We start from the raw sequence: 26,935 nt of genomic DNA on the forward strand, positions 1-26,935 counted from the left end.
AAGCCCTTAAACACAACATCTTTCAGTTAAGATGTTGAAACTTGAAAGAATGTATTGTCTCTCCAACAGCCAAACTAACTTTTGTATCAGTCCGTTCAAAATTATATTTTCACTACCACTTTAACTTGTCCGAAGCATATCTAAATTTATTGCATCATAGTAGGAGCAAATGTGCAAAAATTTCGGTGCATTTCTTGCAAAATCTTGATGCTCTACACCTCTCAACTTCTTTTTCTTTGTTAATACCCAATACCAAACATCAAGTATGAGTGGAAAAAGGAAAGGAATACCATGAAACTATTTCTTAATAATAAAATTTGAAAGTCAGATGAAAAGGGGATTTCTACATATGCTGCTTCGTAGCGTGCTGCTAGACATCACTCTTTCCTCTTATCCATGTGACTGTTAGCTAGAATTAACTTCCGAATAAAAATCACCGAATAATTTTTTTTACAGTAATTACTATAAAAGTTAAAAAAATTTGTCATATAATTTATGATTGAATGATAGTATAAAAATATTTTAATGCGTGTGAATATACATATCACCAAATCACTCTTAATTCTAGTGTTTGAGCAAGGTATTTCCCAAACACAAAAGAAAGAGTAATTTTCAGTTAGAACTCATTCAGTAAGCATTGTTTCTTAGACATTTTCTTCAATGATAGAACAGAACATAAAAATCAGTCTCGAATCACAACAAACGTTGAGGGGAACAGCCAAACAAACTGACATATAGATCAAAATTCTACTCCAAAAGTTCCTTATTCTCACCCCACAGCAGACTTGATGTGCTCAAATGTTCTGCTTTCCATCCTTCATTAACTCTCTCTATAAACTCTTCCACTCTTCTCTTCAGCTCATCATCATCTTCCTCAGTACTGTTGCAATTGCAATTATCACTACCTTCATTTTCAACTTTGTCCACCACGACTTCTTCCTTGGCATGTTGTGACACTTCTATTGCTTGTGGAGAAAATGTGTTTTTGTTGGCTAAACTCTTGGAATTTGCTTCTTGTATACCTATGTTTGTGGGCATGGACAAAGGGATTTCTTCACTCTCTTGATCAAAACTAAGCTTAGGCTTCAAGTCCACTAGGATGATGACTATGATCAAATTGCAGAAGCAGAAAATAAAAGCATAGCTAGAGGCTGCTTGAGTGATGTACTCAATCACAGAATCTAACATGGCTATGGAATATGGAAAGGCAAGGAGAGGGGGGTTTGCTAGAGTTAGACGCGAGTAGAGGATTTTAGGTCTATTTAAAGTGTTGTTTGGATAGATGCAAACGTGGACAGAACCTTCTTTTTTGTAGCAAATTTTAAGGTGAATGCTGATGGGTGAATGCTATCAGAAAAGAACAGTACAATATGCTTTTGTGTAGCGGTTGATGTATAAATGTACGTGGGATGTTTCATCCAACTGTACGTGGGGCTTTTATTCTATTAAATTAATAATCAAAAGTCTGTTGTATTCACATGCAACTTTAATTCTTAATTGGTCACAGCCACATTGCTCTATGTCATCAACTTATGCATCACCCACCAAACTTTTTTATGCAGCATTCACTTTTCTATCTATGGATCCTTGCCCTGATTGGCTTATTAGTCATTGTTTCCCTTAATAATCATGGGCAGTTAGGATTTAAAATACTAGATTGATTGCGATTTTCTGGGGTTGTTGAAGATCTTGAAAAAATTGAACCATGACCCACTGAAAACGACCAAGGACCTAAGTAACTAAACCATTCGGCTGTTGGCTAATTTTTCTGTCTTGTTTTGTTTGCTTGAAATTAAATGTTACAACTTATGTTCATAGTTTGTCTATTATATTTGGTGGTCATACATGAAATATGGATATAAGCATAACATAACCCCATTGAAGGGATGCAACGAACCAAAGAAAAAAGAACTATGTATGTAGTGAAGTTAACATCTGTAAGAAAAAACAGATAGTGATGACAACAAAAGTAGTCCTTAATTTCATCATTGAGGATGAATAATGTGTGACAATTTTGGAATTTCTCCTTTGTTTTTTGTTTTACCGAGTCATTGTCATACAAAGTAAAAGTGCATACGATCACTCTTGACTTCTTTTCTAATTGCAAAAAAATAAAACTCTTCTTCTCTTTTTCTTTCTTTTTAGATAAATACCTTTAAGTTTGAATCATCTTAATTAATTAGTCCTTTTGCTTCAGTAAATTCTTAAGTTTGGAATCTTCTGAGTTTAAAAAGCATTTATCGATAAACTTATATTTACTTTACTCCAAGAAAATGAGTGAAGACTTGGTGTGCACGTGTCGATAAATTTTTACATCCAAATCAAAATATTGATGCAAGTCTCAATATATTTTGCTTCAATAGAATCTGCCTCAATCACCTCTAACGTACAACCAAATAGGCTATAAATAGTGAACTCACCATGAAAAGTTATTAAAGGAGAATTTATAAAAGTAAATGTTTTTGCTAGAAATTAACGTGAATTGTGGCCAAAATAAATGAGTAAATTTGTTATGCGCTGATTAGGTTTTTTTTTTACTCATTTCTGGACATAAATTACTTGCTTTATAACTATAATGAAATTCTACCATTTCCTTTTATATTATTTTCATTTGTAACGTAATTAATGATATGCTAGAAGTGTTTGATAAACAATTTTATTTTAGTAATTTGTAGCATTTCGCGAGACGTTAATAGCATTTTACTTCTAGTTTCTAATATATTATTTCTTTGTTATCTTTAAATTACTTATTGACTTTACTTTTTTACCTTTTTTTACATAAGACAAAGTTTTGTTAGTCCTATTTTTTTAATCTTTCTACTTTCACTCACCTGTACATTTAGTTTTTAACTACAAGGTAATTTTTAAATTTCCGTTTAACTTATTAACTACTCTTGCCAAACATGACGTTAACTGATGGTTCTGAATTTGTATTTGTATTTCTAACATGACGTTCGCCAAACTACTTTTTAAATTTCTTTTGTGCACCACACAAGTGTAGTCCCCTACCTCCCAAGCTCCCTAGCACCATATGCTAAGGTCGTTAACAACTTCAATGGGAATTGTATCAGTAGCACCAACTCAGACTGTGGTGTATTTGGTCCCTCGGTATCCTCCATCAATCTCCACATATCTCTATGCTTCTTCTCTTACCAAGGCTAAGACCATTCATCAACCCACACAATCTTATGTTCACTCCAAATCAGTAGGTAACACTAGCCCGAAAAAGAAAGTTATCATCATTTTTTTTTAAGTTATGTATCTCTCTTTTTCTTTCCTTTCTTTCTCCTTTTTGTAAAGTTAGGCTAAGCCTAAAAGTACTGATGTAAGTTGTAACTAACTTATAAAAAGGACATCATGTTATACCTCTTAACAAATGTTAAAAACCAACGAAAAAACTACTATTGGAACTCACTTAATTTTGTGAATCCCGATAATATATCTATTAGAGAGTATGTGTGTGTTGTTGTACTTGAAAAGATGTGGGACTCTAGCTGGCTAGTAGTTAGAGTTCCTATGTTCTTCAAAGTTGACCTCACTTGTAGCAATCATTGTCACTGACACATTTCAGAAACTGCAATAGAGAGTACATCACAGTTGGTGCCATTCCCATTGTTGACGAATGGGAATTACACAGCATGCACCATTCCTTGGAGGTTCCCTTCAGACGATCCAAGCATTCCCACTCCCACCGAGCTATCTTGGATTAATCTCCTCCTCAATACTATCCCCACCTTCAAGTATGTTATCTTCTTTTTTTTCCCCACACAAAAAATAAAAATAAAAATGGGGTGTGGTTCAAATTTCTTCTTTCATCACTTATCTTTATCTTTTTTTTTTAAGAAAAAAAAAATCACAGAACAAAATGGGGTGTGAATTAAATTTCTATTTCCATAAAAAATAAAGAGTTTTCCCTTTATAAAAGAATAAATAAATTATATTTAGTATGTGGTTCACAATTAGTTTCTAGCAATCCATATCTTGCATGCCCTTTGGTTGTACAAGTGGTACACTGACCCCAAACATCATTGTTCTCCGATCTAGGGAATTAGGATGTAGTGTTGAGAAGCAATAGAAAGTAGAAACATCTACTGAGTAGCATGATTGTTAAACATTTACTAATGGTATCACAGTTATCGATATTGAAAAATGGACCTGCCAACTGAAACTGTGAAGTATACAACAAATGAATGCTTCAGTGGATGTTGTCATGGTTTCTGATTTTCTCTCTATTGTTTGACATAAGAAAGCCATTTGTGATCCCTTGTCTAACAACTTGATATCTTTGGAATAATTGGTTGTTGGTATGTATTAAAACCTATATGATCTAGTTCTCAAAAGTTTTATCCTTAATGCGTTCACTCTTGTTAAAAAAATAAAATAAGAAAGTTAAAATTTCAGCTCATAGATTGGGCTTGAGCATCGTCTATGCTTCAACTCCAAAAACCAACTGTTTGAGAGTGTTTCTTAACTTAATTTTGCATGCACAGTGTAGTTGCTGCTTCTCATTAGTATCGTAAACAGAAGCAACTGGTTAAAAGTAATATTACTGTAGCCATTACCTGGTTTAGTGAAGTGTGATCATTATAATATTGCAGGGATTCTATTATTTCAATATTTTTTGTTTACATCAAATTTTAGCTCTGATTTGGTACAGGAAGCATGCTGAGAATGATACTTCTGTTCCTGATGCTGCAAATAAAGCTGAAAATTTTGCTCAAAGGTGGGTCTCTTACTACCTCCTTTTTTTGGTCCACTTTGAGAGGTTTGTTGCATGACAACGACCTATATATATATATATATATAAAATAACCAAATTAGACAGGAATAATGTTCTTGTGAATCTTAAGCTTGTACTGTTTTTATCCACCTCTTGTTATGTTTGCGTGATATCTTAATTCAAGTAATTCAAATTAATATGGAAGTTGTTGAGTGGAATTAATATTGCATCTTTTGCTGATACATTTCCTGCAAAAAAGGTATGCTAGAATACTTGAAGATTTCAAGAAAGATCCTGCAAGTCAAGGCAGGCCTCTTGATATCCTTGTATGTTCTTTAGCTATATACAAATTTGTTTCAACAGCACACCTTACCCCTTCTGCATCATTTTTGGTACATGTCTAATTTCTCCCTTTTCATTTTCCTTTATTTCTATCTTTTTTCCTGGGAGTGGGTCTTCTAGATTCTATGCAGACTTCGTGAGCAAGTCCTTAGAGAACAGGGATTCAGAGATATCTTCAAGAAAATAAAGGTAAGATTAACTGTGCTAAAAGTTAATACTATTCAGTTAAAATGTCGAAGAAAAGTATGTCTATATCTGATATAGGGGGTTGAAATAATGTAACATCTGACATGAAGAATATAGTGAAATTTAATAGCATTCTTATCTTAATGTTGTTGGCTAGAGGCCTAATGGATGGTATTGTATCAATGGACCATGTTGTTTTATTTTGCTCAAGATTTGTAATTCCACTCTTATTGAATGCAACAGGATGTAGAGAATGCAAATGCCATATCCCTATTTCAGAATGTTGTTCATCTTAATGATGCCATTGAAGATGAAGGGAAACGACTGGAGAATTTGGTTAGAGGAATTTTTGCAGGGAACATATTTGATCTTGGTGCTACACAGGTAAGTTGATTTTCTTTATGTAATTTTGGTCACTTCTGCGGTAATGATTCTCAGTATAATAAATCCCACAAACTGTGAATAGACTCATTTGAGAAATTAACCAAACTGTATACATAGTTGATTTAATACTCAAGGAGCAGTAGCTGTAAACTTACATATCAGTAACAGTCTAACCAAATTACATAAGAATGACTTATGTTGAATAAAGGTTCCGGAGAGGGAAGAAGAAAAATCATAGAGAAGGAGGAAAATATCCAGATAGGGAAAGGGGGTGAGTTCTCATCATTTTCTTGCTTGGTTCTTTTCCCCTTCTGCCGGTCACCTGTGCCTTAAATCCTTTGGTTAGAAATCTTCCTTCTGATGCTTTAAGTTGTAGCAAGCTGATATGAGTTAGCAACTCCTATCTCACATGCCACAACTGAATTATCTCATTCAGCCTCTGACTTGGCACCTGATTCAGCTTCATTCATTACATGCAAATAACTAAAACCGTTAGTCTTGGAATAGACTGAATTGGCCTACTTGTTCATGCAATGATTAGTTTTAGTTGATTAATGTTCCTTGTTACTGTACCAATCCTTTATTGCTCCACTTTCCCATTGTCTTGTTTAGTTTAGTACATGGTGTGGTTAGAATATGATGATCCTTCACTACCCTCAAATGGCATTTGCTAGTACTTGGCTAGTTGTATGTGGCATTTACTCATCCTCTAATCTATCATCTATCTACACAACCATAGGCTGACAATTTGAGTAGGGAACCAGATATAGTTCAAAATTAACTTCATACTAATTACTAAATTTATTTGACTAATTGAAGAAGACAGTTTTTGTAATTTATTACAATCATGCCAGAGTTTGGAGGATTATATAACTAGGTGTAGTTGATGGGTTACCTTTTCCTTCCCTCAATTTCTTGAAGCTTGCAGAGGTTTTCTCAAGGGATGGAGTATCTTTTTCGACTACTTGTCAAAATCTTGTCCCTCGACCCTGGATTATTGATGACCTTGAAACTTTCAGAATAGCATGGAGCAAGAAGTCCTGGAAGAAGGCAAGTATCATATAGCTATAGAAATGTACAAATTCTATGATACATTTTATGTCTTCTTCCATACTTTGTGCAGGGGTAGTGTCCTAATCAATTCTTTTACATTGGCAGGTAATCATATTTGTGGATAACTCTGGTGCAGATGTCATTTTGGGTATTCTGCCATTTGCAAGGGAGCTCCTTCGACGTGGGAGTCAGGTTTGCTAGCATTTTTCCCGTCTTTCATTTGTGTTTTTCGGTCTGGAAGTTCAAAACCTTTACCATAACTAAATTTTGTCACTTGTGGTTCATCTTTCTTAATTTTTTGTTTTAAAAAGGATAGTGGTACCCTTTTTATCACTGAGCCCAGTAGATCGATAATGTATTGAAATACCTGGAATTTATTTTGCATTATATGGAATGTGGAGGAACTGGAGATTTTGTAAATATATAGTAAGTGCTTTAACTAGATCCACTCAACTTTTCTTGGTGGATGACATGATTCGTTTTTAGGATTGCCTTGTTTTAGATGTAATAGTATTATTAGTCCATTTTGAAGTTTTGTTTGATTTTTTTCATGTGCAGCTCTTATAGCTTCCTGCTTCAACATATTTTATGTGATCTGAGTGCAGGTTATATTGGCTGCTAATGACTTACCTTCCATCAATGATGTGACTTACTCTGACCTAATTGAAATTATACCAAAGGTATCACAAAATTAAGTCCCGCAATTTATGGCATGATAAAGTTCTTTCCTAACTTTTATCATGTTGATTGTCAGTTAAAGGATGAAGAAGGACGTCTCACGGGTGTCAGTACTTCAAATCTTCTAATTGCCAACTCCGGAAATGATTTACCTGTAAGTAATTTAGAAGAAGTATATTTTCTGTTATATTAGGAAACTTATGGTTTCTATGTAGTTGTTGGCCTATGATGCCAGTTCATTGACTTGCTTCTTTCTTGTTTTGTTCAATGGATTCCAGGTTATTGATCTTACAAGGGTGTCACAAGAACTTGCATACCTTGCTAATGATGTAGATCTTGTCATCTTAGAAGGGATGGTAAGCTCTTCCTTCCACATCATATATGCTTTCTGTTAGGTTAGAATAATTGCATATTCCCACAGTTGTGTTGAACAAGTACTAGTAAGCTCTATTTTTGGGTTCTTAGTTTCTTCAACTCTTGTTCCAATGAGGCCTCTGCATACACTTTATCCACTCAGCCTTGTCAGATATTGGTGCTTCATAAATATTGAACACTGACTTATTTCTTTTGACAGGGTCGTGGAATAGAAACAAATCTTTATGCTCAATTTAAATGTGATTCCCTTAAGATTGGGATGGTAATGCATTTTATCATTTTTTTTACTTGCTTCTTAACAAATGAAAAATTGAAATTCTGATGATTATATTATTTCTTCTTATTTCTCATTATTTTATAGGTAAAACATCCTGAGGTTGCAGAATTTCTTGGGTCACGTTTGTATGACTGCGTGATCAAATACGATGAAGTTTAGAGCTTATAATTAAGTTGATTCTTTACTTTGATAAATACCTAACACTACATTTGCAATTTCAACTGCAAATTTCCAAATAATCAAAATTGAAATTTTCAATTTTTTCAATGTACAATTACTTTTTCTTTTTGTAAACAAGGTCATTACTCATTACAAGTCCGAATTTGGATCAACAATGCTGGAAAAAAAATCTGAACCCATTAAATTTAATTAGATTGAATTAAAAAAATATTTATTATTAAACATTTTAACTTTTTTTTTGTATCGAATTGGATTCAATTCCAGTTAATGATTTTGATAGATTTATTTATAATGATTTTATTTTGTTTATTAGATAATCTTATAGTTCAATAATAATAATTGAGCCACATTGGGCTATTTAGAAAGTGGAAATAGGGACAAAAGGTTATGCAAGTATCATTTTGAATAGCTAACCAGAAGTGAAATAATTATTAGATTTTTTTATTGTGTCAATTAGTTATCAAACTAAAAATAATTTTAAAAGTAATACAAAATTAAATTGGAAAAATCAAAACGTTTTTTTATTTAATAAGATTTACAAGATAGTAGACCAAACTTTTTTTTTCACCACATAAGCGGAGTCCCCTCCCAAGACTCCCTAGCACCATGGTAAGGCCATTATTAAGTAGTAGTATTAACTACTTCAATGGGATTTTAAAAAAAAAAATACTTCAGTGGGAATTGAATCATCAACTCAGATGTATTTACCACTTGGTCATGAGGTTAGCAACTAATAAAAATAGTAAAATACTAACTTTATTCTTAAATATAAAATTATTTTCTTAAATTTGTGTGTTGCTCGTTACAAGACTCTTTTCACATTGTTATTAATTATTTTTATACTAAAAATCTTTAATTACTTTATAATAAATATTATGAATTAAAAAAATAAATATATTTTTCTCTTATAAGAATTGGAGGAAAATATTAACTCACATTAATTAATTAGATATAAAGTAATTAAGTGAAAAAAAGATGATAAATCATAATAACTTTAAGTGTAATTTAGGAAAAATAATAAATTTAATATTATTAATTAAATTAAAAAAGGATGTGACTTAATTAAATGAGTCTTATATTTAATAACATAGATTATAATATTTTCTTCATGATGTTTAAGATTTTTTACCCAGATTAACAGAACAAATATTTCAAGATAATTAATACTTTTTCTGTTTTATTATAATTATCATATAAGAGAAAAAATTATCCAAAAATAATTATCATTTTAATTTTTTAATATAATATTAAGTAATTTTTTAATTATATTCTTTATAATATTAATAATTGAAAAAAAATCTACAAATGAATTAATAATAATATAAAAATTTATAAAATTATTATTGTTTTTCATTTATATATTATTTTTCTTCATCTATCTAAAATAACACATGACGACTATTATTTTAGAAGGAAAATAATATTTAATAAGAATCAATTGTATTAAAATATTTTTATTTTCTTTCTTAATTTTAAATAAATATATTATTAAATATTTTCTTATAACAATATTTATTAGATAATAATATTAAAATAAATATTTGATTGAGAAAATGAAAATATTGAGGTGTACTCACACAATTTTGTTAATCCGGACAATGTATCAGAGGAAGGGGAAAGTTACTAAAAGGAGGCTATTATTTTTGTAATTTACCAAATGGGGTAAATTTTAAATTGATACCGACAAATGGATAAGCCACAGGGTACTTTAGGACTTCTGAAGATAAAATTGTATATTAAATTATGATTTTTTTATTAAAGTCACAAAAAAGTAAAGGATTTTTTATTTTTTTAATTACAACTTTAAAGTTATAAATATTTTTTTAAAAATAGTTATTAGGAGACGTAAGTTGATTTACAACTTTAAAGACATAGATTTTTTTAAAAATTAGTTTTAATTTATAGTTTTATTTAATATATTTTCTATATTATTTTATTTAATATTTTCTATATTTTTTTACTAATATTAAGAATTATTATTTATTTTTTAAATTAATAAAATAATATAAATAAAAGACTTAATGGCATTGGAAGCAAAGTTTATGAAAGTCAGTTTCATTTTCTTGAAAGCAAAAAATAGATGACATAATGAGATGAAAACAACTAATTTCAAATAGATATAAGAAATGCTCATTAAAACTAAAATATTAACCATTCATATAACACAACTTGACAACTAATATTATTTATAATTTATAATTTTATATTTGTGTTTAATTTGTATTGTTCATTTTATATTAATAGATTATGTTATTTTTATTCTAACAATTATTTTTATTACTAAATTATTTTCTATTTTTAATATTAAAATAATTTTATGAAATAAAATTAATTAATAATATTATACAAAATCGTTAATTTACATAATAATAATTTGTAAAAATTAATTAAAAATTGATTTTTTTAATATTATTTGATAAATTTTAAGATCAATAACAAAAATATTAAAAACATTGAACTAGAAATTAAAAATTAAAGCTAATTTAATTTTGTTAAAAATTAATTTTAAAAAATTGCAACTTTGAAATCATAAATGAATTTACAACTTTTAATAACTATTTCAAAAATAAAATATTTATGATTAATTTATAACTTTATCATTTAAGTAGGGGTGAGTAAATGGGTCCAGGTTCATGGACTGGCCCGCAGAACCCGCGGTTCGTGCGGGTTACGGATCAATTTTTTTAAACGATCCATGGTTATGTCATATTTTTGGACTCGTCCCGCTTAACTCGCGGACTACGTAGATTTGGTCTGCGGGTTACCTGCAACCCGCATTAGGTTTGATTTGTGTAATTCTGAACTAATTATATTAGATTTGATTTTCTCTTTTTCACTTTAAAATTTTCTTTTAAAATAACAAATAAAGAAATATATTAGATAAGATAAAGATTTAAAGATAAAAATAAAAGATTTAAATTAAAAATATAAAGATAAGAAAGGATAAGTTAAGAAAAATAAAAAATAATAAAAATAAAAAATAAAGATAAAAAAGATAAGTGATAACCTGCTAAAAATCGAAGTTGATAACGTAGCTTCTTGTTGACAACTTACACGTCTTTATATGTACTAAAGATTGGTTACTAGGATTTGATATGCAAGATGTTTAAATTTCATATTTTAGATTTATTACTTGAATTTTTTTTTATTAAGACATCATTTATTTTATTTATGTAATTGACCAATTATTAAGATTTTATTTACATTTTATTAAACTTAATTTGATTGTATTGTATTTTTATTAAAATTGAAATGCTTTTAAAATTAGGCCCGTGAACCGTCCGTTCGACCCGCGGAATCCACGGGCCACGGGACGAACCAATTTATTTGGTTCGTGTAAAAAACGGGATGAACTGATCCGGTCCGCTGCTAATGCAAACTTATGCGGTCGGGCCTTATGCGGGAGATACCGCCCCCACTTAGCCACCCCTACTTAAGGAGTTAGAGTTCCTTTGTTTCATGAAAGTTGATCTCACTAAGCAATGGGTAGTATATCACAGCCCCAGCTGGTGCCATTTCCGTTATTGATGAATGGGAATTACACAGCAAGCACCATTCCTTGGAGGCTCCCTTCCGACGATCCAAGCATTCCCACACCCATCGAGCTATCTTGGCTTAATCTCTTCCTCAACACAATCCCCACCTTCAAGTATGGATGTTTTCCTTTTCCTTTTCTTTTTCCCCCACAAAACAAAAAGATATTTGGGTGTGAATTCAATTTCTATTTTCATAAAAAAACAAACAATTTTTCTCCTTATAGAAAAATTGTATGTAGTATGTTGTTCACAATTCGGTTTTAGTAATCCATATCTTGCATGTGCCTTTTAGTTGTACAAGCCCCAAACATCATTGTTCTCCGACCTTAGTAATTAGGATGTAGTGCTGAGAAGCAATAGAAACATCTACTGAGTACTGGGTTACTGTAACTTTGGTACTGTGTTTTTTAATGGTTGAAAATTGGACATGCAAACTGAAACAGTACTGAAGTTTACAACAAATTGAATGCTTTAATTGATGTATTTTGTTATAAGTCCTGATTTTCTCTATGTACTTTTTGTTAAGACATAACAAAGTCATTCGTGATGCATTGTCTAACAACTTTTAACTTTTCTTGGAATAATTTGTTCTTGATATGCATTCATTCTTCTTACTTAAAAACTGTTAAAAATTCAGTTCATAGATTGGGTTTTAGCATCATCCATACTTCAATTCCTATTACCATTTTGGAAGCAGAGTGTAGTTGCTGCTTCTTATAATTTCATTAGTAAATATGGTAAATGGAAGCAACTGGTTAAAAGCAATATTAATGCAGCCATTCCCTGTTTTAGTGAAGTGTGGTTCTTATATTGTTGGAGGGATTCTATTATATCAATGTTTTTTGTTTACATAGTTTTAGCTTTGATTTGGTACAGGAAGCATGCTGAGAGTGATACTTCTGTTCCTGATGCTGTGAATAAAGCTGAAGAATTTGCTCAAAGGTGGTCTCTTGTTACCTCCTCTTTTCAGTCCACTTTGAGAGCTTGGTTGCATGACAAAGACCTTTTTTTTTTTAAAAAAAAAGAGATAGGAATAACGTTTCTTGTGGATCTTAGGCTTGTATTGTTGTTCACTTCATGTTATATTTATATATAATATTTTAATTCAAATTAATATGGGAGTTGTTACAATCAATATTGCATCATTTGCTGACACATTTCCTGCAAAAAGGTTTGCTAGAATAATTGAAGATTTCAAGAAAGATCCTGCAAGTCAAGGCGTGCCTCTTGATGTCCTTGTATGTTCTTTAGCTATATACAAATATCAAAATAAAATGCAGCAGTTTTGGTACATGTCTAATTTCTCCCTTCTTCATTTTCCTTTATTTCTCTCTTTTTTTGCGGGAGTGGGTGTTCTAGCTTCCATGCAGACTTCGTGAGCAAGTCCTTAAAGAACTGGGATTCAGAGATATCTTTAAGAAAATAAAGGTAACATTAACTGCAATATGGGATTCTGTGTGCAAAAGGCTTATACTATTCAGTTAAAATGTTGGAGAAAAGCATGCATGTATTTTATTATAGGGGTGAAATAATGTAACATCTGACATGAAGAATACAGTGAAATTTAATGGCATTCTTCTCTTAATGTTGTTGGCTAGAGGCCTAATATATATTAACCAAAGTTGAAGAAACTTAACATCATTAGTCTTCAATAGGAGGGGGAGGGGGGATGGTCTTGTGACTATCAATGAACCATGTTGTTTTAATTTGCTCAAGATTTGTAATTCCTCTTTGATTGAATGAAACAGGATGTAGAGAATGCAAATGCCATATCCCTATTTGAGAATGTTGTTCGTCTTAATGATGCCATTGAAGATGAAGGGAAACGACTAGAGAATTTAGTTAGAGGAATTTTTGCAGGGAACATATTTGATCTTGGTGCTTCACAGGTAGGTTGATTTTCTGTATGTAATTTTGGTCACTTCTGTCGTAATGATTCTCAGTATAATAAATCCCACAAACTGTGAATAGGTTCAGTTAAGAAATTAACCAAACTCTATGCAGAATTGATTTAATACTCAAGGAACAGTAGCTGTAAACTTGCATTCAGTAACAGTAACAGAATTTCATAAAAATGACTTATGTTGAATTAAGGTTCCAGAGAAAGAAGAAGAAAGTTCAGAGAAAAGGAGGAAAATATCCAGAGAGGGACAGGGGATATGTTCTGAGCATTTTCTTGCCTAGTTCTTTTCCCCTTCCGCCAGTGTCTTAAATCCTTTGGTTAGAAATCTTCCTTCTGATGCTTTAAGTTGTAACAAGCTGATGAGTCATCAACTCTTATCTCACATGCTGCAACTGATTTATCTCATTCAGCCTCTGACCTGGCACCTGATTCAACTTCATTCATTACATGTCAATAACTAAAACCATATGAGTCTTGGAATAGACTGGACCAGCCTACCTGTTCATGCAAACATTAATTTTAGTTGCTTAATGTTCCTTGTTACTGTATCAACCCTTTATTGCTCCACTTTCCCATTGTCTGGTTTGGTTTAGTCACTATTCAATATTGGAGTGCATGGTGTGGCTAATGATGATTAGAATATGATGATCCTTCGCTACCTTCGATTGACATTTGACAGTACTTGGCTAGTTGTTAGTGGCATTTACTCATTTTCTTATCTATCATCCATGTACAGAACCATAGGCTGACAATTTGAGTAGGAAACCAGATATAGTTCAAAACTAACTTCATACTAAATTTATTTGCCTAATTGAAGAAGACAGTTTTTGTTATTTATTACAATCATGGCAGAGTTTGGACCTTGGAGGATTATATAACTAGCTTTAGTTGATCGTTACCTTTTTCTTCCCTCAATTTCTTGAAGCTTGCAGAGGTTTTCTCTAGGGATGGAATGTCTTTTTCGGTTACTTGTCAAAATCTTGTCCCTCGACCTTGGGTTATAGATGATCTTGAAACTTTCAAAATGAAATGGAGCAAGAAGTCCTGGAAGAAGGCAAGTGTCATTTGGCTAATGAAATATACAATTTTATGATGCATTTATGTCTTCTGCTGTATTTTGTGCAGAGGTGGTGTCCTAATCTCTTTTACGTTGGCAGGTAATCATATTTGTTGATAACTCTGGTGCAGATATCATTTTGGGTATTCTGCCATTTGCAAGGGAGCTACTTCGGCATGGGAGTCAGGTTTGCCAGCATTTTTTTCCCTCTTTCATTTGAGTTTTTTGGTTAGGCTGTTTAAAACCTATACCATAACTAAATATTGTCATTTGTGGTCCATCTTTCTTATGTTTTACTTTTGGTTTTCAAATGGGGGAGGCACAGGGAAGGATAGTGGTAGCCTTTTTATCATTGAGCACAATAGATCAATGTCTTGAAATACTTGGAATTTGTTTTGCATTATAGGAATATAGAGGAACTAATGATTTTGTTAATTTTAAATAATTTATTTTAAGTATTTTAACTAAATCAGCTTGACTCTTATTGGTGGTTGACATGATTCGTTTTTAGGACTGCCTTGTTTTAGGTGTAATGGTATTTATCCATTTTTGAGGTTTTGTACTTCTGTTTGAAATTGAAATTGCTTTTCATGTGCAGCTCTTATGATTGCATGCTTCAACATATTTTATGTGATCTGAATGCAGGTTATATTGGCTGCTAATGACTTACCTTCCCTCAATGATGTGACTTATGCTGAGCTACTTGAAATTATATCAAAGGTATCAAACAATTAGGTCTGGTAGTTTATGGTACAACAAAGTTCTTTCCTAACTCTATCATGTTGATTGCCAGTTAAAGGATGAAGAAGGATGTCTCATGGGTGTCAGTACTTCAAATCTTATAATTGCCAACTCTGGAAATGATTTACCTGTAAGAAAATTAGAAGAAATTTTCTGTTATATTAGGAAAGTTCTGGTTTCTATGTAGTTATTGGCCTATGATGTCAGTTCATTGACTTGCTTCTTTCTTGTTTTGTTCAATGGATTCCAGGTTATTGATCTTACAAGGGTGTCACAGGAACTTGCATACCTTGCCAATGATGCAGATCTTGTCATCTTAGAAGGGATGGTAAGCTCTTCCTTCCACATTATATATGCTTTCTGTTGGGTTAGACTAATTGCATATTCCCACAGTTGTGTTGAACAAGTACTAGTAAGCTCTATTTTTGGGTTCTTAGTTTCTTCAACTCTTGTTCCAATGAGGCCTCTACATACACTTATGCACTGAGCCTTGTCAGATATTGGTGCTTCATAAATATTAAACACTGAATTATTTATTTTGACAGGGTCGTGGAATAGAAACAAATCTCTATGCTCAATTTAAATGTGATTCCCTCAAGATAGCTATGGTAATACATTTTTTCTTCTTTTTTTTTACTTGCTTCTTAACAAATGAAAATTTGAATTCTGATGATTTCTATTCTTATTTCTTTTGTCATTATTTTATAGGTAAAACATCCTGAAGTTGCGGAATTTCTTGGGTCACGTTTGTATGATTGCGTGATCAAATATGATGAACTTTAGAGCTTAAAATTAAGGCTGATTCTTTACTTTGATAAATACCTAACACTACATTTGCAATTAGTCCAGGCTTATTGTTTCAACTGCATATGCTTCCAACTTTCCAAGTAATCAAAATTCAAAAACTTAATTTCTCAATTCTTACAATGACTATTTGCTCCAACGTTTATAAAACTTTAGAGTTCACGAAGTTATAGAGATTGTTGAGTTGAAAAATTATTTCGTTCATTTACTTTCAATTATTGCGAAACATTTTCTATATCATATTGTAAATACTTTGAGTATAGACTATCGTTTATTATGACTGATCATTCATTGAAAATATTATAAGGTTTGTGTTTTTATTAAAACTTAGTTTGTTGTATGAGCTTGAAGAGAATTGAGATTGTGCCTAGAGAGACAAATGAAAGAATTCTTTAGATTATTTATTGGAGAAGCAACTGAGAAAAAATAGTAGAACATTATCTAGTGAGAAATATTGATAGAAAGTTAGCATTAAAAGTAGTATTAGGTTGTGAGAAAAATCAGTATAAAAATATTATGTGCACCCTCTTACCCCATTACTTATTCTATCGCACTAACATAGAAGGTAAGTTAGCATTATGGTTGAAACACTTTTGATTTTAAATTCTAAAGGTTTTATAAAATTGAACATCATCCGTCAGATGACAGTCCTTTCTTACCTTTGTCTATTTGTGTGTTCAAGCATTTCAAAGTTTTAATATTATCTACTTTAGAATTGTTTTAAAAAAATATTTGTAAAACACACACAATTCAGTCCCCTGTATAGCTTTCTTTTGTCTTTACAACAATTATACAAGTTTTTCTCATGCACTCTTTACAAATTACATTTACCTTGAATTTAACATGTTCCGCTAAACTTCATTTTTGAGGAATCAATTTTTCTCTTGTTAGTTTGTGTGTTGTGAAAATGAAGAATGTTAATGTTTGTTCAATTTTCAAGAATATTCTTTTAATCTTTATTAATAGTTATATAAATATTATTTTGTTTTTTATTTTATAATTTTTTATAAAAAATCTTTAATAGTATATTCTTTTTTTGTTACTTATGAGACTTATTTTTCATCATGTTTATGATTCTTCTTGATCATCAATTGAGTTTCATAGTTTTTATGTAAATGAATTAATAAAATTGTTTATGTATTGGTTTAGCAAAAAATAGTTTAAAATTGTGTTTGAAAATTGAAACTATTATTGTTTTAGAAGATCATTTTGACTTATTTTAAAAACATAAATGACAAGTGTATTTGACGCTTATATTAATTATATTTGTTTCCATTAAATGTGAATGAGTACTTCACATGTTAGTTTGAATCAGATTTTGGAAAAATGAAATTTAGTTCACATGTTAATTTTCATTGGTTTGAATTTCTCAAATTAATTTAGTTCAATTCGGATCAATTAGGTCTCCTACTCTGTAAATGTGTAATTTTTTTTTCTAAAAGAAAGAAAATGTATCATTTTGTTCTAAAATTTGCGCATAGTGTTGTCATTAAAATGTGTAAACAATATATTTTGTTGTGATTTACTTGCATCAACTAAATAATAGCAAAAATTAGGTACCATGCATAGAGAAGGTGTTTGTTGATGTTAAATTCAGATCTTGGAGTTGGATCAAGGCAAAATACCCAAGAGCTTCGTTCTCTTTTTATCAATGGCATGTGGAACCTATCCTTTGCTTGAAGGAACTTGGGTAGCTCTGTTAGGATCGAGCTGATGGGTATCCCTAACCCATTTTGAATGTCTTATTTTCTGTGTTTTCTTTTACTATTTTCTTTTGTGTACCTCTGTTAAGATGTTTAGATCACTTATTGTGAGTTCTTTTCAGCTCCTTCTTTAATGAAATTCATCTTTGCCTTCCAAAAAAAAAATAATAGCAAAAATTACAAAAACAAATATATTATTATATTTATACCATACAACTCGATGCATAATAATTGATAAAAAAATTACATTGTTGGTTTTGTTATGGAAAAGATTTCCTTGTATGCAGAGGTGACCTAGTCTAGAGCACTCAAGTGAGGTGTGTTGTTTAACATGCCGTTCTAGGTCAATGTGCTCATTACTTATCAATGCTCGATGAGTTTCCCTCTCCCTCTCTGTTATTGAGTCATTATGGTGTATCAAAATGTTTCATTATATCTTAAAGATTTCAGTACATAATTATTCACATAATATTTTATGGGACGATCACCCTTGGAGATGATTGGATTAAGCCTAATGTATACGGCATTGATCGGCCAAAGACCCTATAAAGAGGGTTATGGATTGAAACACGAACCAATCTAAGAGGATATACAGTCCCCTAGTTTCAAGCACGAGGTACATAGAGATTAACTGTGTCGGGATCTAAATACGATCCGATCCATGGGTATAGGTTTGGTTCGGGTTTATGGGGTTTGTAAATCACAAATCTGATATTTGAATCGATCACCATTGGATTTAATTGATTTGGTTCGGGTTAGATCTGATTAGGTGAAAAATTCCAACTAATTTAACTGGTCTGGGATGGATTCTTGGATTGGTCAGGTTGATCCAAACCGATTAACACTCTAACCCTGATGCTTCTTTTCTTTCCCCAAAGTGGCGGATACAATCCATATATGTGCAAAACAAACTAAGCAAGCTGAAAAAAGAAGACAAACGCTTTACAGTGCGTGTGCTTTAATAAACTGAATGAGACGTATTCCATAAGGAAATGGATTCGTATAAATGGCTATGATTAAAGCAAGATTCGGCTTTTCTATTTTTAGTTGCAATTTTCTTTGCCAGACCCTTAGTAAGAAGACACACAACTAACTCCCGAAAAGATAAGAGCATCGGTGAATTGCAACAAGGATGAAGAGCATAAACTAATTACCCCATAGACATAGCTTGGGTGGTGTTAAAGTCAAACTCCTATAAGAGATCAAATTATCGCATGTCTGTCTCAGGTATCAACACGGCTAAAATTATGAGAAATAATCATTGATCTCTAACTCTCTTCAAAGTGGTATTCTAGAATTCAAATGCTTTGGATAGCTAGCTTCCATTATCTGATTACCTAACCCAAATAAATAACACTTGCTTTGGGAAGCATTATTTAAGTTACCAACTTGGATAACGGTGTTTTTATTTTTTTTAACAAGTGTAATTTTAGGTGTGATTCGTATAACATTTTGTAAGCATTATCTGAAGTTACACGGTGCATGTTTAGATAGTCTTATGCACTTTTAAGCGCTGGCTGATGAAAAAAATGGTACTATATCTGAAACACTTTTTGAAATAGTGGAGTGCTTGACATTATATGTACATTCTTAGGTCAAACATTCATTCTTGTTATTGTTATTTGTGGTAGTGGGTGGGTGAGAGTGGGTGTTAACATTTCCACGTTAAGGTTGTTATTATCTGAGAGTAATTTGGCATACTGTGAGTTGTTTTTGGCGAAAATTTGGACAGAACATTGGTCGAATCCAATTCCAAAGACGCCAAGAAGCCATTTTGGTGGTGAGCTAATGATATGATATATGGACTCAATCTTAGACAGGTCCTTGTGGCACTACAATAATTCCTCGACCAAGTTTTGAGTTTTTGTTTGAATGTTGGTTTCATAACAGATTGGAACCCCACGAGTCCATGGTTGCTCCCTTCTGTGCCTTATTATGCACAATCAATGTTCTACAGTTTCTTTTGTTTTTCTTAATTTTGGCATCCCAAGCCAATATGCATCAGACACTATTTGATTCTAGCTCCTCATGCTTGGATTTGGCGGAATACAGGCTATTGTTGGATGCTTAAGTAGAGCCTATTTGGAAGATATTTTACTAATGGGTTAGGAATCCAAAATAACGGCCTCTATCATTCTTTTATGAATCGAATCATTTTATTTCATCTTCTTTTTGGACTTAATTATCAATTTGTTCTCCAAATTATTTTAAAAGATTCAAATCCCTCACTTTCATGGCATAAAAACCCTTTGATTCAGCACGCTTGACACCGTAACTGTGTCCATCAACCTTCAACGCCTCCTCCGCATTCCTTAGCGCCAAACCGCGAGTACAAATGGATCAAAGAAGCAGCCACATACACATCTTCAAAACCAACTATGTATTCCAAACCCGAGATTCAGAGCGAATTGGTGGCTTTTATGGCGGAGATTTACCAGCATTCAGAACCTCATTCTTGTTAACAGATATGTGGAAGGAGAGATAAATATAAGTTCAAGAATTGAATCGAGAAAATAATATAATTTATCAACCTAATTAAAAACTGTCAAAAAAATTCAGAGATCTACCAATTAATTTAAAATTTTTAAATAATAAAATAACATAAATTACAATAAACCATGGTATAAAAAATGTTAATTAATATAAAGGACTAAATTATATGTTTTTAAGATAAAATTTAATAATAATTAGAAAAAATAATATATGCCTGTGTAATCCTTAAATGAGTAATTTTATTTTTATCTTAATTTTTTGGATTAAATTAAAAATAAAAAATATTTTAAAGAAAAATATATATGTTCAAGCTAGTTTTTTCACCATTTTATTTTTACTAATTTTGGACCGATTTTGATATTAGTCATTTTTTTTTGGTTAACAGATCGGTCAGTATATTGGTTTTCAATCAAACTAACCAGCCTATTTTTTAAAACTACTACGATATAGTGTAACGGTAAAACCACAAAGAGATATAATTTATTTGCATTATAAATTTATAATGACATGGAATATTCTAACAGATTCATTCAACAATACATATACCTGTCACAACTAATATTTCATTATCTATTAAACAAACAAATATATCATTATCAACATTATCTAAAACTTAAACCACATTAATCATTTCAATTTTTGGCAAACAAAATCTCATAAATAATTGGTGTTTCGTGAAACTTGATATGTATAGCGATATCAAAAGAAATGAGGATAAACCTATGCTCATTCAGTATTAGAGACACAATTAACATGGAGCGTCAAAGGTTATTACACTTTTATTCACGAAATGAGGATAAACCTACGCTATTTTTTATTCACGAATAGTTTTCACATGGCATGCTATATATGTTGGCAAGTTCGGTTATCGTAGAATTAAAGTCATTATAATTATTACACTTTTACAAAGCCAAACTAGGAAGGAGGGATTATTGATTGTGTGTTTGAATTATTATCTGTACCTTTCTTGTTGATAACAAATATAAGGCCAATATTTAAAAGATACACATGTGGTAATATGTATTTTGTAATCATTTACGACAATGATAATTAATTATAGCCACAGATAATACGTGGAAGGAGGAGGGGGCATCTTACTTTTTTTATCGCGTGGATGATGATGGATTTTGATTAATCTTCATCAAGCTCCGAAAAGTTGAAACATGAGTTTCAAAAATGTTCTTTTTACCGGCCATATTCGATAATAATTTTCACTAAGTGCCTGTAGTCTCAGGTTTAAATCTTAAATTTGTAGTTACATTAAATACTAAAAAAATATTATTCTTAATAATGAGTAAAATTGTAATCCTTAAAAATACAAGTGTACACTATACTAAAATATTAGGCATCTAATTACTTAAATTGAGTCTGTAATGTACTGCATTTCCAAAAATTTGAATTCAAAATCTTTAATCAAGTTAAAACAGTTTATTTAATTTCCTTATGTTTACCGGTTAAAAATTTATTGTTTTGTAAGAACTCGGTGCCGTATAATTTGGAAGACATGTTTTTTTTTTTTACTGAAATTTGGAAGACATGTTAGCATTTGCAATTTGGTTAAAACATTCAAGGAAAAAAAATCCCATTAACATTTTCATTAGATAACTCGGACTCAGGTATAACATATCTGTTCTCACTTTCAAATTATAAAATGGAATTGCGTTTCTAAAATTACATAAAGTTTAGAAAACAACATATATACGCTAGACTATGCAAAAAAAAAAAAAAAACTATATTAGGTTTTCACTGTTTTTAAACAGTATGTTAATTATCACCAAGAAAAAAAAAATCACGTATCTAGTTAAAATATTTAAAAATCTCAAGACATGTCAATATAAACTCTTCTATTAAGTTTCCGCTGAGTTTATTTCAAACTAAAACCGCGTTATGTTCAATATTTTTTACCCTCTTTATTAACTAATAAACATAATGGCTTTTTCGTCTAAAAAAGCATAACGGCTTTTCTTTATAACAATGAGGTTGGAACCTATAATTTTATGCAATTTGTTCAAAATTTTCACTACTAAAACCTAATTTTTTTATGATGAGTGATGAAATTTTTTTAGGAATATCTCTCAAAGAATGTCAATATAGCTTGATTTTAGTATTCTCAATGCTTAATTATTTATTGAAATATCTGACAAGTGTATATTGTGGACATGTTGATGGTATTTTTTTATCACATTTGAATATCATCAGTCATGAAAAATTGTTAGAATTCCATATGTTAAATATATAAATTCATCTTAATGTGAATGAGAAGTTTAAGGAAAAAAGTATGTTATTTCACTTAGATATGATACATGTATAATAATATTTACAACAATTTATACTATGCGTTTATTTTTCTCTATTATATCATTTATTATATTTTAAAATTTCTCTCTTCTTACTTTTTTTTTCTTTTCTTACTTTTCAATTATATTTATATATAATTAATTAACATGGTTTTTAAAATTAGAGTTGTTTAGTGGAAGAATAAAAAATTTGCTTCTGAGGCAAAGATATGACATAGATATTGATCTCAATTGATGGTGCATGATGTCAAGAAAAATGTACCTACAAGCACTCTTTTTGGGGGGAGAAGAGTGGGTAGTGAAATTAGAGTTAGTTTTATACCCATGAGTGTCTTACTTATATACCTAAATTTGGTAGAGAAATTTAGTTAGATAGTTATGATCATGTGGTCATCCTGATTTGTCTTAGGAGTCATTTATGTCATGCATGCCCCCACTAGAGAGATATATAAGTGTGTTTATTTTTCCGTTTGCCAATAAACCATGTTGGATACAAAAGATAGATTTCAATGCGAGATCAAATCAAAATATTATCCAAAATAAGATCAAACTAAACAATTCAACTGGTTAAACTAAAAAATAATCAAGTAACTAGTTTAAAAACCCAAAAAAGTAAGTTAGTGGAACAAAACACCAATCAACTCAATAAAGAATTGACGAAAACTAACCAAGTTGAGTAAGAATAAAGAACAAAACACCAATCATCTATTTTGATCTATATACATATTATTTTTATTTTTTTTAGTTTCTATACATGCCATTTTTATCTTTTTTTTTTATTCCCTACCATCTAAATTCACACGGACTCAGATGGATAAAAAATTATTATGCATAAAAACTAAGACGAATTATTTTTAAGTTCATGAACTAAAAAGTAAAATTTATACAAGGAATCAAATATTACATGAGAAAAAGGTTTATATAATTTTTTTTTAGCTGATTTAGACTAAGGTGATTTAATGTTCTGTTTATTCTTAATTATTTATAAAAAGTTTTACTCTCAACATTTTTATTGGTTTTATTCGTTTCCTCATTATTTTATAAGTTCAATTTTATGATATTGTCTCTCTTCAAAAAATAAATATTAATATACTGGCCTGTCGTTGTAAAAATATTTACCAGCATGTCAATAAATTAGAAATCATTTTAAATATAATTTTTAAAGTAATTATTATAAAAATTAATTATTTTAATTACTGTCAATTCATAATTATAAAATAGTAGCCTCTGATAAAAAAAAGAAAATAGTATAAAGTTTTACAATGTGTAATTAAACACTTATGTTATGTTTGCAAGACTATAGCGTGAACATACTCGATTGGCTTAAGTTTTACTCAACACTAACTCATCAATAATTCGTCTAAAAGAAAAAAAAACGGAAATGTTAATATATACTCGAATGAATAAAAAAAACAAACATGAAAAAACTCAATTATAATGGTTTGCTTGATTATCTGAGTACATCACAGCATAATTTGCAAAACTTCAACCATTGTTTATATAACAAAATACTGTTCTTGCTATGCTAAAAAATTATCAATACAACGTCTTGTTCCCACGCCCTCTCCCCTTCTTTTTCTCCTCTTTTTAAAGCCGAATAAGACATTACAACTTCTAATACTTGTAAACTAAAGTCTATTGTTAACAACCACATGCTTTATTATTAAAAAAAAATGTTTTAGGTGAGATTGCGTCATCGACCCTCCTGACCAAAATCAGGTATTTTAAGCTTTGACTTGTCATCTTGATCATTAGCATCGTTCCCCCCTTTTCTCTATGCAGCTTACTAATATCATCAATTGCAAGGGATTACATATTTATGTTTTAACTAATTTATTGTGTAACAATTTTAAAAAATATCTTTAATATATTTTTTTTAATTAGTAAGTTATTGATTCGAGTAAAATTAGACTCAATTTTTTTAAAAAAATCTCATATTTGAGTTATTAATGAAAAAAAAATGATTGAAAAAGAAAATCTCACTAAAAGTATTAATTAAATTCTTCAATAAAAATTAATTATCAATAAAATCAATCTTTACATCAATAATATAATTATATATATATATCCTTTAACATTCTCTATTGTTAATTAAAATTTATTAAAAACTAAAAAATATATAAGACTCATTAAATAAAAAGTGAGATAAAAAAATTTATGAAATGTATATTTCAATTACTAGTGAAAAGTGAATTATAAATAGTGTGTTGCAATCATTTCTCACAATTTTACAAGGTATAGCAAAGGAATAAGATGGAATGTTTTTTTGGTGTGTTGGTAAAAACTAACTTTTGAAAGCTTATAAGCTAAGTTGCAAGATTATGAACTAGCTAGTTGATTGAATTAAAAATATTTGATGAAATTAACTAATTAATTAATTAATAAATGTGGAATTACAAAAAAAAAAGAAGGCATATTTAGTTTTTTATATTTGCTAAAATTAACTAGTAACTAGCTTGATAAATTTAAATTATAATTATAAGGGAATGACAAATATTTAATGGTTTTATATTATAAGGGCTGGTATAGCTGCAAGGAACGGTGTGGTGATGATTGTGCTAGTGTGGGAACAGAAAATGTGGAAGATAGGACGTGGCATAATCAAGAATAACATATAACGGGCAAACTGGTTTCTAGATTAAAAAAAAGTAAGAAAAAAAACTTACTAAAATAAGCTTATGCACTAAACAAACTTAATTGGTGAAATCAATTTATAAGCTAATTAAACCAACAAATAAGCTACTAGAGTGGCTAGATGAATTTGTAGTGAGGTCTAAAAAAAAAAAGATAAATTCAACCATATTAAATTCAGCCATATTCTTTAGGATTAGAAAATTGTTCCATCCAATTTTTTAATTTCATTTTGCTTATGTGTATCATTATTGTTATTGTTGTCGTTATCAACAATGGTAATGATGATGATACAACAGTGATAATAATAAAAATGATAATAATAACAACAATAAATAATGATTGTAATAGGAAAAAAATCAAATGACATAAAATATATCTTATCATTTATAATTGGATTTTAAAAAAATAAAGACTAATAATTGAGAGTAATTCTAAAGACTTAATCTTAGAATTTGTGGATCATTTCTTTCTCTTCTCTCTATAGATAGAAAGATCAAATTACATTGCAATAGGTTATATAACTACAACAAAATACAAAAATAATATCTAAAGAGTAGCGTCAATCCTAACTCTTAGAATATGAGTCTAGGTCTAATTCAATCTCAAATGTTAACTTATAGGATGAATGTTATCATCCACTTATATATTCTATTTTGGTACTTGATATTGTAAAATTTGAATTTTTTTCAATACACCCGTTACATCCAACACTTTCAGGCTTGGTACATGAATAACATGATGGGTGTCTCTTTGAATGGATATAGGATAAGCTCTCATATCATCTTATAATGTGGATTTGAGTCTAACTCAACCTCAAATGTTAGCTCATACGTGAGAATTGTCACTCACTTATATATTCTATCTTGACATTATCTCTAATCAACATAACACTTGAATTTTTTTTCAATAATGCAAAGTTGATGCAAACATTTTGTTTTTATATAAAATCATTTCAAAAACTTAATGTCAACCAAAATTGACACTAATTACCATCATAGTTGCATTGGCAAAAATCAATATTTGACATAATAACATCACTTGACATTTAATACAATTAAGTGATTTAACAGTTTAAAATTAAATTTTTTAAATTGTATGTTAACATTGATTTGGTCAAAGATAACACATAATTAATATATTTGTTTCCAACACTACATCAACTTAGTCAATATAAAATGTAAACAAATGATACATTTTAAACCATTTTCTTCATTTTTTTCCTCTTAATTTCTTCCTTCTCCCTCATCCCCCTTCCCTCACTTGTTTCGCCGGTTTGTGCATTTTCTTGTTTAACCTCCATATCTTTTGTTTGTGTCATCCTCTTTCTTATTTACATCTGGGTTAGCCATACATTCAGTACTAATGTCACCAATTTCAAGATCCTTATCAATACCATGTTCATAATATATGTGATTGGCCATACATAAACTTCAAAGTATTTTGAATTAATTTTTTCCATACTTCAAATTTTTGTTTTTCAGTAAATATTTGTTTAACTATAACTGTGTTGTTGTTTTTTTACGCAAATAATTGAGTTCTTCTTTACTATCCATTTTGAATATATTACTCTAT

General features: G+C 30.2%; 2 protein-coding genes across 5 annotated transcripts; both read left to right on the top strand.

Moving 5' to 3' along the window:
• Positions 1-2,968: 2,968 nt before the first annotated feature.
• On the top strand, positions 2,969-8,384 carry LOC114403352 (uncharacterized protein At2g17340-like). 4 transcript variants are annotated; one of them, XM_028366270.1, is made up of 13 exons: positions 2,969-3,209; positions 3,572-3,740; positions 4,642-4,723; positions 4,980-5,046; positions 5,183-5,251; positions 5,492-5,632; positions 6,554-6,682; positions 6,791-6,877; positions 7,291-7,365; positions 7,440-7,517; positions 7,642-7,719; positions 7,938-8,000; positions 8,100-8,384. In XM_028366270.1, exons 2-13 carry the CDS (start codon positions 3,623-3,625, stop codon positions 8,172-8,174), a joined length of 1,062 nt encoding a protein of 353 aa, XP_028222071.1. In that variant the 5' UTR covers positions 2,969-3,209; positions 3,572-3,622; the 3' UTR covers positions 8,175-8,384. The 4 variants fall into 4 exon arrangements, with proteins under 4 accessions (XP_028222071.1, XP_028222069.1, XP_028222072.1 ...); XM_028366268.1 differs by having other exon boundaries at positions 4,658-4,723; XM_028366271.1 differs by having other exon boundaries at positions 3,584-3,740.
• A 3,255-nt stretch (positions 8,385-11,639) lies between these two features.
• On the top strand, positions 11,640-16,406 carry LOC114403354 (uncharacterized protein At2g17340-like). The gene is made up of 12 exons (XM_028366272.1): positions 11,640-11,844; positions 12,608-12,673; positions 12,903-12,969; positions 13,091-13,159; positions 13,480-13,620; positions 14,560-14,688; positions 14,792-14,878; positions 15,337-15,411; positions 15,485-15,562; positions 15,683-15,760; positions 15,978-16,040; positions 16,141-16,406. Exons 1-12 carry the CDS (start codon positions 11,678-11,680, stop codon positions 16,213-16,215), a joined length of 1,095 nt encoding a protein of 364 aa, XP_028222073.1. The 5' UTR covers positions 11,640-11,677; the 3' UTR covers positions 16,216-16,406.
• The last annotated feature ends 10,529 nt before the right edge of the window (positions 16,407-26,935 follow it).

Source organism: Glycine soja, chromosome 20 (genome assembly GCF_004193775.1).
Source record: "Glycine soja cultivar W05 chromosome 20, ASM419377v2, whole genome shotgun sequence".
NCBI classification, from domain to species: domain Eukaryota; kingdom Viridiplantae; phylum Streptophyta; class Magnoliopsida; order Fabales; family Fabaceae; genus Glycine; species Glycine soja.

Excerpts from the sequence above, each read along its gene's own strand:
- LOC114403352 (XM_028366268.1), top strand. The coding sequence starts at position 3,032 with ATGCTAAGGTCGTTAACAACTTCAATGGGAATTGTATCAGTAGCACCA. Across the intron at positions 5,252-5,491 it reads ATATCTTCAAGAAAATAAAG|GATGTAGAGAATGCAAATGC; the intron begins GTAAGATTAACT and ends TGAATGCAACAG. Across the intron at positions 7,518-7,641 it reads ACTCCGGAAATGATTTACCT|GTTATTGATCTTACAAGGGT; the intron begins GTAAGTAATTTA and ends AATGGATTCCAG.
- LOC114403354 (XM_028366272.1), top strand. The coding sequence starts at position 11,678 with ATGGGTAGTATATCACAGCCCCAGCTGGTGCCATTTCCGTTATTGATG. Across the intron at positions 15,563-15,682 it reads ACTCTGGAAATGATTTACCT|GTTATTGATCTTACAAGGGT; the intron begins GTAAGAAAATTA and ends AATGGATTCCAG. Across the intron at positions 16,041-16,140 it reads ATTCCCTCAAGATAGCTATG|GTAAAACATCCTGAAGTTGC; the intron begins GTAATACATTTT and ends ATTATTTTATAG.